The 13088-nt window shown below is 41.4% G+C and overlaps 1 protein-coding gene across 2 annotated transcripts in view; it reads left to right on the forward strand.

The window, feature by feature from the left end:
• Nucleotides 1-13088, forward strand: part of LPCAT3 (lysophosphatidylcholine acyltransferase 3) — a 36599-nt gene that overhangs the window by 19540 nt on the left and 3971 nt on the right. For both annotated transcript variants that reach the window (XM_005873654.2, XM_014545645.1), the window contains exons 2-6: nt 10426-10533; nt 11026-11132; nt 11691-11784; nt 11949-11986; nt 12403-12581. In XM_005873654.2, coding sequence (XP_005873716.1) covers nt 10426-10533; nt 11026-11132; nt 11691-11784; nt 11949-11986; nt 12403-12581 — 526 coding nt within the window. The remainder of the gene's footprint in view (nt 1-10425; nt 10534-11025; nt 11133-11690; nt 11785-11948; nt 11987-12402; nt 12582-13088) is intronic.

The raw sequence follows: 13088 nt of genomic DNA on the forward strand, positions 1-13088 counted from the left end.
TGAACATAATTAAAGCATAGTGATTAATCACAAAACAATATGTAATTATATATGTGTTTTCCGATGGTCTTAGGCGACCCCTGTGAAAGGGTCGTTCGACCCCCAAAGGGGTCGCGACCCACAGTTTGAGAACCACTGTATTATATGAAGGCCACAAGGCTGGACTTGCTTGATGTTCCAAGGAGAGCTTTGTGGAGGCAGAGATGAGTCAGAGAAAGGTGGAGTGGGGAAGGGGTGAGCAGATCTATGGGTTCTGGTCGGACTTTGGCTTTTGTTGAGTGAGACTGGAGGCCTTCTGAGGGTTTTGAGCAGAGGAATGAGCAGATTGGACTTATGCTATAATAAAATCCCTCTGGATACTGTGTTAAGGATAGACTGAAGGAAGAGGCAAGAGCAGAGGCAGGGAGATCAGTCAGGAGGCAACTATAATAACAAGCCAGACATGGTGTTGACTTGGACACATGGGAAGAAGTGGTCAGATTCTGGGTTTATTTTGAAGGTAGAACAGGAATTACTTATTGATTGGGTTGAAAGGAAGGGAGGTCAAGAATGATGGCAAGGTTGCAAGGTTTCAGCCTGAGTGAACAAAAGGGTAAGTTGCTGTTTGCTGAAATGGGAAGGCTAAAGGAGGAATGGGTTTAGTGAGGGATGTATGTCAGCAGTTCATTTTGTTAAGCTGAGATATCCATTAGGCATGTACTAATGGAGTCAAGTAGGCTTTACAACCTCAGGGAAGAGATTCAGGCTAGAGATAATCATGTGGAAGACATCAGCAAACAGATGGTATGTATTTAAAGCTGTGTGACTGGATGAGAGAGCTGAGTGCTTCACTGTTAAAGCAGAGGTAAGCAATCTCACATTCATCAAGCATCTAATATGTACCAGGCTTAATTAATATATGAATCCTAAGCTAGATTTTCATTTTACTCATGAAATTGAGACCCAAAAAGGTTAACTAATCAACCAACCTGAGGTAACAGCTAATAAGTAGCAGAACTGGATATTCAAACTGAGATCTGTCATAACTCCAAAGTTCATGTTCTTTTAACCGTCCAGTGCCTTAATTTAATAGTACATTGCATTTTGCTCTTGACAAATCAGTGCCCTTATTTTATATATATATATATACTATTGATTTCAGAGAGGAAGGGAGAGGGGGAGAGAGATAGAAACATCAATGATAAGAAAGAATCGTTGATTGGCTGCCTCCTGCACACCCCCTACTGGGGAATCGAGCCCACAACCCGGGCATGTTCCCTTGATCAGAATTGAACCCAGAACCCTTTGGTCCACAGGCTAACGCTCTATCCACTGAGCCAAATCAGCTAGGGCTTGAATTGTTTTTTTAAGAATGGGTAGCATTTCATTTGATAGAGGGGTGGTTTGAGAAAATATTCCACTCAAAGGGACTGGTGTGAGCTAAAGTCTAGGTACTAAAGACATAAGACGTTTTTGGGCAAAAACAAGATCAATTTTAGCTGGAGAAATGGAAACTTTAACTAGAAATGTAGTTTAGAAGACAGACCTCGAATCTTAGGCTTAGGAATTGGTACTCTGTTGAGTAGTCACTTGGTGATTTCTAAGCAGGAGTTGAAAAGAGTACTCTGGTGTACTATTACTGGGAGTGTGAGGCTGCAGGCAGAGATCAAGTAAGAGGCCATTGCAAGAGTTTACATCTGAGTGCCTGATGGCCTTAACTGTAAATGTAGCACAGAAAAAAAAAGAGTAAGGGTGGTGAGATACTGCAAAGGAGGAATCAACAGAATTTGATGACTGGATATAGGGAACCAAAGAAAGGGAAGAGGCAAAACAATGTGGTTGTATGACTTGGAGGAAGCTAACACCATTAATAAACAAAAAAAGAAGCCAAGGGAAGGCTGATTTAAGGGAATAAGTCATGTTTTATAGAGTACAAGATGGTATGAGATAGCAAACTAAAAATGTCCAGCCAGGAAATGTGGAACTAAAACTTGAGTAGGATTAAAAATGTAGATTTGCCCTAACCAGTTTGGCTCAGTGGATAGAGCGTTAGCCTGTGGACTGAAGGGTCCCAAGTTCGATTCCGGTCAAGGGCATGTACCTTGGTTGCGGGCACATCCCCAGTAGAAGGTGTCCAGGAGGCAACTGATTGATGTTTCTCTCTCATCATTGTTTCTAACTCTTTCACTCTCCCTTCCTCTTTGTAAAATATCAATAAAATATATATTTTTTAAAATGTAGATTTGTTTTTGGCATAAAGATTGTATTAAGTTACATGACAGTAGATGTAGTTTCCAATCCTATATAATCCTATATAATAAAAGAGAAACATGTAAATTGACTGTCCCTTCGCTATGCTCACCGGCCAATCAGGGTGAATATGCAAATTAACCTGACAAAGATGGTGGGTTAATTTGCATATGCAGGTGCTGGGCAGAGAGCAGAAGTGGGAGAGTCGGCAGCTTGGGGGGACATGGCTCCCTCGGTCGCTCCCTCGGGGAGATGTGGCTCCCTCGGTCGCCAGGCAGAGAGCAGAGCATGAGAGCCGGAGGTTTGGGGGCCGTGGCTCCTTCAGTTGCTCCCAGCGCCGGGAGCACCAGGAATTCTGGGAATAGTAGTTCTTATGGCAGGCCCAGGACCGGAAGCGGAAGGCCAGAGCGCAGGGAGCACCAGGAATGCTGGGAATCGTAGTTCTGGTGGCAGGCGGATCTCCTAGACACTAGAGCAGCGGTTCTCAACCTGTGGGTCGCGACCCCTTTGGGGGTCAAACGACCCTTTCACAGGGGTCACCTAAGACCATCGGAAAACACATATATAATTACATATTGTTTTTGTGATTAATCACTATGCTTTAATTATGTTCAATTTGTAACAATGAAATTGGGGGTCACCACAACATGAGGAACTGTATTAAAGGGTCGCAGCATTAGGAAGGTTGAGAACCACTGCACTAGAGCAAAGTGAGCCTGGAGCAAGTTACTGTTGCAGTGGGGGATGGAGGGAAAGCAAAGATGAGAGACATAAGTAAAATTAGAGTGTCTAGGAAAAATTAAAGGGAAGATATCCTAAAACTTCCAGGAAATCTCCATGAATGAAGCAAAGAAAAAAAAAATGCCTCTATTATTCTGTAAGCAACAAACCAAACTGGGTTGGGGGTCTCAGACAATTCGTTCAAATGATTGCAAAGACAGACAGAAATCCCAGATTGGAGAGGGCTCCCCTGAGGGCTCCCAGATTGGAGAGGGTGCAGGTCGGGCTGAGGGACCTCCCCACCCCCCCCCCCCCCCCATGAATCTTTGTGCATCGGGTCCGTGTAGTAAGAATAATAAAGGTCAAGACGAAATCCTGGAGGGCAGCAGTATTTAGGAACCAGAAGAAAAGCCTTAATTGAAGGAGACAAAGAAAGGTAGATTGGTGTAATCTGTTCAGATTATAGTTGGCCACCATTTGCCAGTGAAAGTAAATACAGGAAGTGAGAGTAAATGTTTAGGAACCTTTCACAGCAATTTGACAGTGTCATATCATCCAAGCCATGACTTTGTATTTTACAAAATGTTGGTCCGCCCTAGTTGGTTAGAGCATCATCCTGATACACCAGGGTTGCGTGTTCGATCCCCAGTCAGGGCACCTAGGAGAATCAGCCAATAAATGCATAAATGTGTGGAACAACAAAATCAGTGTTTCTCACTTTCCCTTCATCTCTCTCTAAAATCAATAAATAAGTATTGGTCCACAACAGATGGGAAATTTTAAAAACTGTCTACACCACTAACTGAGAAGTGCTGGGTTAGAGGATAAAATAATTAAGGAGTGGTATATACCCAAGAGAACTCAAGATATATATTCACACAAAAACTTGTACACAAATGTTCATAGCAGCCTTATTCGTAATACCCAAAAAGTAGAAATCACCCAAGTGTCCCATCAACTATTGATGTGGTATGTCCACTTTGTAATATTATTCAGTCATTAAAAAAGAATGATATATGCTGTAACAAAATTAACCTTGAAAACAGTATGCTAACGGAAAGACCCAGACATAAAAGGCCCATATATTGTAGAACTCCACGTACATGAAATACCCATAATTGGTAAATCCATAGAGACAGAAAGTAGATTGATAGTTGCCAAGGGCTAGGAGAATATGGAGAGTGATTGCTAACAGGTATGGAGTTACTTTGGGAGAGATGAAAACATTCTGGAATTAAATAGTGGGGATGGTTGTGCAACCTTGTGAATATACCAAAAACCACTGAATTCTACATTTTGAAATGGTGTATTTTATGTTATGTGAATTACCTCAATAGAAAAAGAAAAGGAGCCTGGCCAGTGTGGCTCAGTGGTTGAGCATCGACCTATGAACCAGGAGGTCACAGTTCAATTCCTGGTCAGGGCGTGTGCCCAGGTTGCGGGCTCGATCCCCAGTCGGGGGCTGGGGGCGGGGAGGGGGCGTGCAGGAGGCAGCTGATCAGTGATTCTCTCTCATCATTGATGTTTCTATTTCTCTTTCCCTTCCTCTGAAATAAAAATATATTTTTAAAAAAGAAAGAAAAGAAACAGAGACACTGTGTTTCTCAAAACCAATGAAAGAGAAACTTTCAAAGAAAATGAAAAGATTCCAGGTGTCAGGGCGCATTTAGGAGGCAACTGATCGATGTTTCTCTCACACATCAATATTTCCCTCTCTTTCTTCCTCTCTCTCTAAAATAAATTTTTAAAAAATGTCCTCGGGTGAGGATTTAAAAAAAAAAATACAGCAGGGAAGTTGAGGATGCTGGGAAGAAGAAAAGACTGTTGGACTTGGCATTATAAGAAGGCAGATTAAGGCAAAACATCAATCCATATGTCAGCAGTTCTCAAAGTGGAGCCCATGAACTCCTAGGGAGCCCCTGAGAACCCTTTAAGGGGTTCATGGGATGAAAATTATTTTCATAGTAATACCAAGGTGTTATTTGCCTTTTTCACTGTGTTGACTTTTGCATTGATGGTGCAAAAGCAATGGCGTGTGAAACTGCTGGTGCTTTAGCACAAATGAAGGCAAGGGTACCAAAGTGCACTAGCAGTCACCATATATTTTTATCTTTCCCTCTGTATTCCTCACTGCCATGCACTCATAGTAAAAAAAACAAGCCAGTTTCACTTAAGAATGTCCTGGATTGCCCTAACCGGTTTGGCTCAGTGGATAGAGCGTCAGCCTGCGGACTCAAGGGTCCCAGGTTTGATTCTGGTCAAGGGCATGTACCTTGGTTGCAGGCACATACCCAGTAGGGAGTGTGCAGGAGGCAACTGATCGATGTTTCTCTCTCATCAATGTTTCTAACTCTCTATCCCACTCCCTTCCTCTCTGTAAAAAACCAATAAAATAAAAAAAAAATTTAAAAAAGAATGTCCTGGATGAAGCAGTAAGTATTATGAATTGTATTAAATCTCAACCCTTCTTAATAGTCTGAAGAAATGAGAAATGTGCCTAAAGCACTTCTGCATACTGAAGTACAAGGCTGTCTGGAGGCAGAGTATTTGTGCAGTTACTTGAGTTGCACGTTCAATTAAGAGCTTTTTTCATGGGACAGCATTTTTACTTGAAAAAAAACAACTGACAAACTTAGACATGGATTATTTAGATATGAGCATTTGGCAGATATTTTCTTGAAAACGTGAGCCTGTCACTTAAAGGAAAATAACAGACACTATTTGTAGTGAATAATAAAATTCAAGCTTTCAATTGAAAATTTTTAAAATTTTGGAAAACTTTTTTGTATCTGCCTCCATGAGCTTGACAACTTCTCAATACATACAGATTTTTATGTTGAAGATCAATGGTGTTATTAAAAGATGTGATTTTTTTATACTGTATTTTAATGACATATTGTCAGTATTTGGAAGATCTGCCTAATACAGTGAACCATTGTTTTCCAGATGACCAGTGCATGGTATTACAAAAACCACTCAAAGCACATGAGAGACCACTGGATTTTAACATAACAGAATATGAAAAGTTCATTGATATGTTTGCTGCACATTCCACATTGCAACAAACCTTTAAGAAACAATCTGTCAAGTTTAGGTAGAATATCAAAGAATATCCAAATTTATCTGAAAAAGCTATTGATTCGCCTTTCAACTATATATCTGTATAAAGATTTTCTTCATATAGTTTAACCAAAACAACAGATTAAATACAGAGGCACATTTGAGAATCCAGCTACCTTCTATTTAGAGAAAGGCCAGAAATTTGTACAAGTGTAAAACAATGCCATTCTCTGCATTCAATGATTTTGTCTGTTTTGGGAAAATATATTTGTTTTCATTAAATGTATGATATTTAGCTCTAGCCAGTATGCCTCAGTTGGTTGAGTGTTGTTCAATATACCAGGAGGTCACAGATTCAATTCCCAGTCAGGGCACCGTTAAAAAATAATTATAATAATAAATAAAAGTATGATATTTCTATTAATATCTGTGTTTTTAATGGATTAATTCAAAAAAATTTTTCATTTTCTTCGTTTATATCAATTCTTTGTATGGTATTTGAAGTGTTTTTCTTTTCTATAAAACTGGTACCAATATCTGGTTAAGCCAGCATTTAGCAGTCCTAATTCCGTATTCTCCCTCACACTTGCCAAAACATGCTCTACTTTCTTTTCACCAGAGTCTTATCAATCATTGACTAATCAAATGGGGTCATATCCTATTCCTACAGAACCCAGAAATAGCTCTACAGGATGAAAAGGCAAAGAAATTTACCAGACTTTAATGAAAACAGCTCATTTCTATTCCTTCAAATGAAACCTCAGGACCTCTAAAATTAATAAGTAATTTCACAACAATTGTGCAGAGAATAAGGAGTTCCACTAATAACTAAGTTGTGGCAGATCCTAGTCCCTGACTCCAACAGCACTCATGAGGAGATATCCAGTGACTGATTGGAGAACACAGCTGGATACACTCACAACCTGAACCCCCAAACAGAGCCAGATTCCGTGTATCCCAGCAGTCTGCTCTAACACTGTAAACACCCTAGGTGTTGCTCTTGAAATGCTCCCATTCTAATATGGGATCATCGTGTTTGGGAGTAGGTTAGGTCATCAGCCTACATTTGCTAATGAGTTTCTGAAGGCCCTTCTTTAAATAAAAAGAAAAAAGTTATAGTACTGCCAAACAAGTTCTTTAAAACCTCCCAATCAGACTTACAAAACTAACCTCTGCCTGGACAGTGGTATTAAAGGAAAGATAGCAACTCTCAGTCATCAAGCTCAGAATTTTATACTCAGGACCTAGTAAGTACTGCTGCCTTTCACTAGGATTTTAGTAAGACAGTGCTTCTTCACCCTGGCTGCACACCAGATCACTCAGACCTACTGAATCAGACTCTCTGATGGGTGGGGAGGAGGTACTTCCATTGTTCTCTAAATATTTGTCAGGTGACTGTGGCTACTGTATTAAGAATCAGCTCCCACAAGAAAGCATTAAGACTCAGAAACACCTTGTGGGACAACACCCTCCAAAAAAACCCAGCACATCCCTAAAGGGGTGACTGGGCAGCCAGGTTACAAAGTCTGCTGAGCTGAGCAGCAGCCAAGAGCAAGGCTTGGTGTTTACACACTCAAAATCAGCTCTGGTTGTCACAGCAACTCTCCCCAGAACAGTTCCTTCTTCCCCTCTGTGGCCTCAATCCAGGCTTTGCTGTTCTCTGTTATGATCTTAATGTTCTTGGTAACCTTAATGGCCTGCTGCATTCTTTTGATTATTCTGCCAATTGCACCATCTTCTTATCATATGTTTAGTAGTGTACAATACTACTTCACCTGCCTGTGTGGAACTCAACAACCTCCACTCCTCCAAAATACACCGGAACAAAGGGCCTTGAGTGGCCAGAACCGATGTTACCAGGCTAAGCACTAAGTCTGTAAGGAAAGCACCCAAGATCTTTGCTCTTATATTTCTTTTTTACGCCTTTAAAACATACGATTTCTAAGGCCTGCAGTAAATTAGAAGTAGGGAAAACAACATCCTTGGCAGGCACACTGAAAGCTCAAGTGACTACTAATCCCTCAAACGGAAGGAAAGGGGCAGAAAAGCCCTAAGAAATGGATACAAAACTCGGAATGCAGGACAGTGTAGGCCCTAACAGAATCGGAGCAACAGTTTTACTCATCTCAACAGCTTGTAAAGCAGTCATGACTTTACTCTAGAATAATTATGAACCAGATCACCAAGAAAGTGTCCAATTATATCTACTTTAAGGGGGCAGAGTGATATGTGTTGCATTTTTAAATTTTAAGCATTCCGAATGGTTCAGGGTTTTGGTGATTCCAAGTGGTTAAGGGTTTTAGTGCTTAAAGGGGTAAACTCTTAGCTATCCAGGATTTATTTATGAGTACTCTAAATAATTAAGATATACCCTATTTATTGTTTCTATTCATTTATACCCCATTTCCTACAATGTTAAAAAGTCAAAGATTTAAGGCAGTCTGATCTTATTCTATATATACTTTCTAGTACCTGGCTCTGGTTCTTAGCAATACTTGCTGATAACATGGTGTTCTGTTCCTGCCAAATTTGATATGTGATATGTATGAAACTTGATCCTATTTCTTTGCTCATTCATCTGACTACGAAGGGGTCATAGCTGTCTCCCTCTCCCTTGAGCTAGTAATCCTATATCTTCACCTTAGCAAGCTAGAAAATAAACCATTGCATGCCACCTTGTCCCTCATTATGTTATCTACAAATAGAATACCTGGCATGTAGTAGGCGTTTAATAAACATTTGTTGAATGAATGAGCCAGTAATCCACAGGATATCTATACAATTAGCTATTTGCATGAAGCTATAAAATTGATGAAGTATCTCTAGCCCATTATAACAGCAGTCAAAAAAAACAAGAGCAAAAAAAAAATATATTTTTTTAATAAATAACAAATAAAAGAGAAGGAAAAAAAACAAGAGCAAATCCTGGCACCAGGAAGATTAAATGGTGAATACACTGTTAAAAACTTGATTAAATAAGTACACAGGATGTGATCATAAGTTAAAAAAAACACAAAAAATTATAGGGAAAAAAGACTAGGACCTAGGACAGTGATGGCGAACCTATGACACGCGAACTCATTTTTTTGTTTGATTTTTCTTTGTTAAATGGCATTTAAATATATAAAGTAAATATCAAAAGTATGCATCTTTGTTTTACTATGGTTGCAAATATCAAAAAATTTCTATATGTGACACGGCACCAGAGTTAAGTTAAGAGTTTTTCAAAATGCTGACAAGCCGAGCTCAAAAGGTTCGCCATCACTGACCTAGGACATAAGCCAAATATACAACAGGATTACCCATTTACTTAATAAAAAACTGAGCACTTTCTTTGTGTTTGACACTTCTGAGCATTGCAGAGTTAACCAAACTCACAACTATACTGCCAATGATAAGCTGACACTATGCAATGATAGGATAGGTCGAGTGTCCTTCTAAAACATAGTAGGAATTCCATTTCTTCACACGTGCACTGCCAAGCACATCAGCGACCTCTTGATAGAACACTAAATGCAAGTGTGTAGTGATACCATGGAACATGCTAATTTTAGTTAGGAATACCAAATGTTATATTGACCCTCTTTTATTCAGTAAGCAACCTTTGGCCATGCATAATCAGCTCATGGCCCATCAGGAGATCCACTATTGTTCAATTGTGGCCCCAGGACCATACTCTGAATCACTGCTTTAGAAGACATTTTCCCATGATACTTAATGGATTTCTAACTCGGTGGGTGCCCAGACCTCAGCATGTGAGGAGCATCCACACATATCCCATAACTGCTATTCAGCTGTAATTCAGTCAGCAATCGCAGTTTATAGCCTTGTGTTGATGTATAGTTATCCTCTTGATAATTTGCTGATAATACACTACTAGCAGGACAGGAGATAAAATTATCCTATGTAATAAAAGGCCAATATGCAAATTTCCCCTCAGGCAGGAGTTTGATCAGGAAGCAGGCCAGCCAACAGCCCGAGGCCCCACCCCCCACTGGCCAGGCCCTGATGGGGCAGGCCCACCAGACCCCACCTGTGCATGAAATCGTGCACCGGGCCTCTAGTAATAGATCATAAAAGCATAAAATAATGCTTCTGGGCAGAGCACAGTTGGATACCCTCAATTCCTTGTATCACTAAACACGCAAAAGAAAATTCCTAGCACTACTTAATAGTCTCTATGAGAAACCTAGCCTTAGGACCTGGTGTTATATTGCCTCTATATAAAACTATCTTCCGTTTTAAATGTTTACTCACAAAAACACTTTTGATTTTGGGGGACATTATTATCTTCTCTGTTGACATCCACATAATGTATGTTTTTTCCTCTCTGGGCTGAGTTTCATGCCAGATAAACCTCCAAAACAAAATGGGAGAGCACCAGCCACAAATAACCCTCTTCTGATCTCCCCTCAGGTTACCCCTTGGCTTTGTTTTATCGGCATTACCTTTTCTACAAGGACAGCTACCTCATCCATCTCTTCCACACCTTTACAGGCCTCTCCATTGCTTATTTTAACTTTGGTGAGTAAACTGGGCTAGCAGTGGGGCTGCAATTAGAGGGAATCTGGGAAGGAACAGATTTGAACAAAACTTCCTGGAGAGAATTAGATGGATAGGTAAGTTATAATCCTGTGCTTGCAAAGAGATGATTTGTATGGAAATAGCTTTGTAAGAAAATAGCTTAAGTTCTCCTTATATGGACAGTCCTCTCCCAGATAAAACATTTGAGAGTGGTTACCCTTGCCAGACCCCATCAACAGAGAGGCACCTGTTTCTCAGCTATGCCTATAACTGGATAACAGGCAGTCCCCTCAAGAGCAACCTTAAGTTCAAACATTCAGAAATACAGTAGCTGCCCGACAGTCCCTTCTATTTATAGTCCCTTCCCCCAGAACATGAGGTAATTTTGACAAAAATATCCTAATACCAAAATAGTTTTTTCTTTATGTATCTCTTTGTGTTTAGAAGTCTCAGGATGGGACACAAGTTAAAATTTGCTCTCTTCTGCACTAGGAAACCAGATGTACCACTCCCTGCTATGTGTCATCCTTCAGTTCCTCATTCTTCGACTAATGGGCCGCACTGTAACTGCTGTTCTCACTACCTTTTGTTTCCAGATGGTAAGCATCTTTTCCTTGGCAGCACAGGTCACAGCTGAGGATTGGGGAGAAGTCAGAGACTGTGGAGTAGGAAAACCAGTGAACTGGAAAACAATCCAATTTCTGATTGTTTTCTCCCAATAACACTTACCCGTATGACTTTATGTAAGTCACGTTACACAAGCCCCAGGTGTTTCATCTGCAGGTGGCAGTGATAATACTTTTCCTGCCTCAAGGAAGAGGTGACAGCTAACCCTCTGCATAGGACCGTGCATTAAGGTTCTCACCAGGATTGGCCCAGCTATCATGAGGGGAGTCATGTAAAGGCAAGGCAGAAAATCAACTTAGAATGAGCTACAGAACCTAAGCATCTAAGTTCTCAATTAGCCTTAATTTTACGGAGAAACCTTGAGGCAAGTCTCTTCCCCTTTACAGTTTCAGTGTCTCCATTTATAGGAACTTCTTAAGGCCTTTAATGATAAGACCAGGAGAAAGAAAAAATGAAGGAATACAGTGGATTTCAGAGTAGAGAGAAAATAAATCATAGCAATAATAGAATAAATATTTCCTCTCTCCTAGGCCTACCTTCTTGCCGGATATTATTGGACAGCCACTGGCAACTATGATATCAAGTGGACAATGCCTCATTGTGTTCTGACCTTGAAACTGATTGGTAAGTGATGGGTTACTACCCTCCCCTTTTACACCTAGACTCCTCCCCATCTGACCATAAACTTACTCTGTGTTCTCCCCCACACTCCTGCTACCCTCAGTCCACAGGTCACATCCCCAGTGTCCTTTCCCTCTACTCTACCCACACCTTCTCTCTCTGCTCAGGTTTGGCTGTTGACTACTTTGATGGAGGGAAAGATCAGGTAAGCACAACTCCTCCACAGAGAGATTAAGGAAGTAAACCAGAGGGAAGGAGAAAGGCTATTCTTACCAAAAGACTGAACCCAACCGCCAGGGGCTGAGCCCCACCTCATCCCCAGCCTATGTGATCTGTTTCCGATAGCACTGAGCAAGGATCAACAAATCTAATTTGCCTGGATCCAGCTCTTGCACAAAGTCCAGAGATCAATGCCAGCAAGGCATTTGGAAATCAGCAGCAGTCAACTGTTGCTGCACACACTCATTTCCACAGGAAGCAACTACTTTTCTCCATATCATCCCCTCAGAGATGGCTATTTGAAGAACCAGTTCAGTGGGCCAAAAGGGTGGGAACACACAAACCGGCTCTTGCAGGTAGATTCAAGGCTATCCTGAACCATTCCTTCTCTTCTCGGCATAGAGTTCCTTGTCCTCTGAGCAACAGAAATATGCCATACGAGGTATCCCTTCCCTGCTGGAAGTTGCTGGTTTCTCCTACTTCTATGGAGCCTTCTTGGTAGGGCCCCAGTTCTCAATGAACCACTACATGAAGCTGGTGCACAGAAAGCTGACTGACAAGCCAGGAGAGATACCAAGCAGGTAAATGCCCCTCGTGGTCAAGACCTCTGTAGAGTAGGTGTCTCACCCACTATAAAGCCACTTCTGGAGTGACTTTCCTGCGGACCAGCCCTAGCTGCATTCTCCACATGGCCCTGGCTCCCCGGGCTCATGCCACACAGGCCCTGGACTGTCGTTACGGGCACTCTGTACCTGCTCACTGCAGGCAGTGGGCCCTTTTCAGCCAGCCATTCTGACCCTGTGGCACAAACATAAAATTCACTTTTATGTAGCAGGATTTTGCCTGAACCAGTCATGTCCCCACCTTTAAAATTCATTTTCTCATTTTAAAAAATTGATTTTAATACACTTAAACTAGAGGCCCAGTGCACAAAAATTTGTGCACTCAGGTGGGTCCCTCAGCCCGGCCTGTGCCCTCTTGCAGTCTGGGACCCTCGGGGGATGACCACCTGCTGGCTTAGGCCCGCTCCCCAGGGGATTGGGCCTAAGCTGGCAATCAGACATCCCTCTGGCAGCCTGGCAGCCCTC

This window comes from Myotis brandtii, unplaced genomic scaffold (genome assembly GCF_000412655.1).
Source record: "Myotis brandtii unplaced genomic scaffold, ASM41265v1 scaffold417, whole genome shotgun sequence".
In the NCBI taxonomy this organism is placed as follows: Eukaryota; Metazoa; Chordata; class Mammalia; order Chiroptera; family Vespertilionidae; genus Myotis; species Myotis brandtii.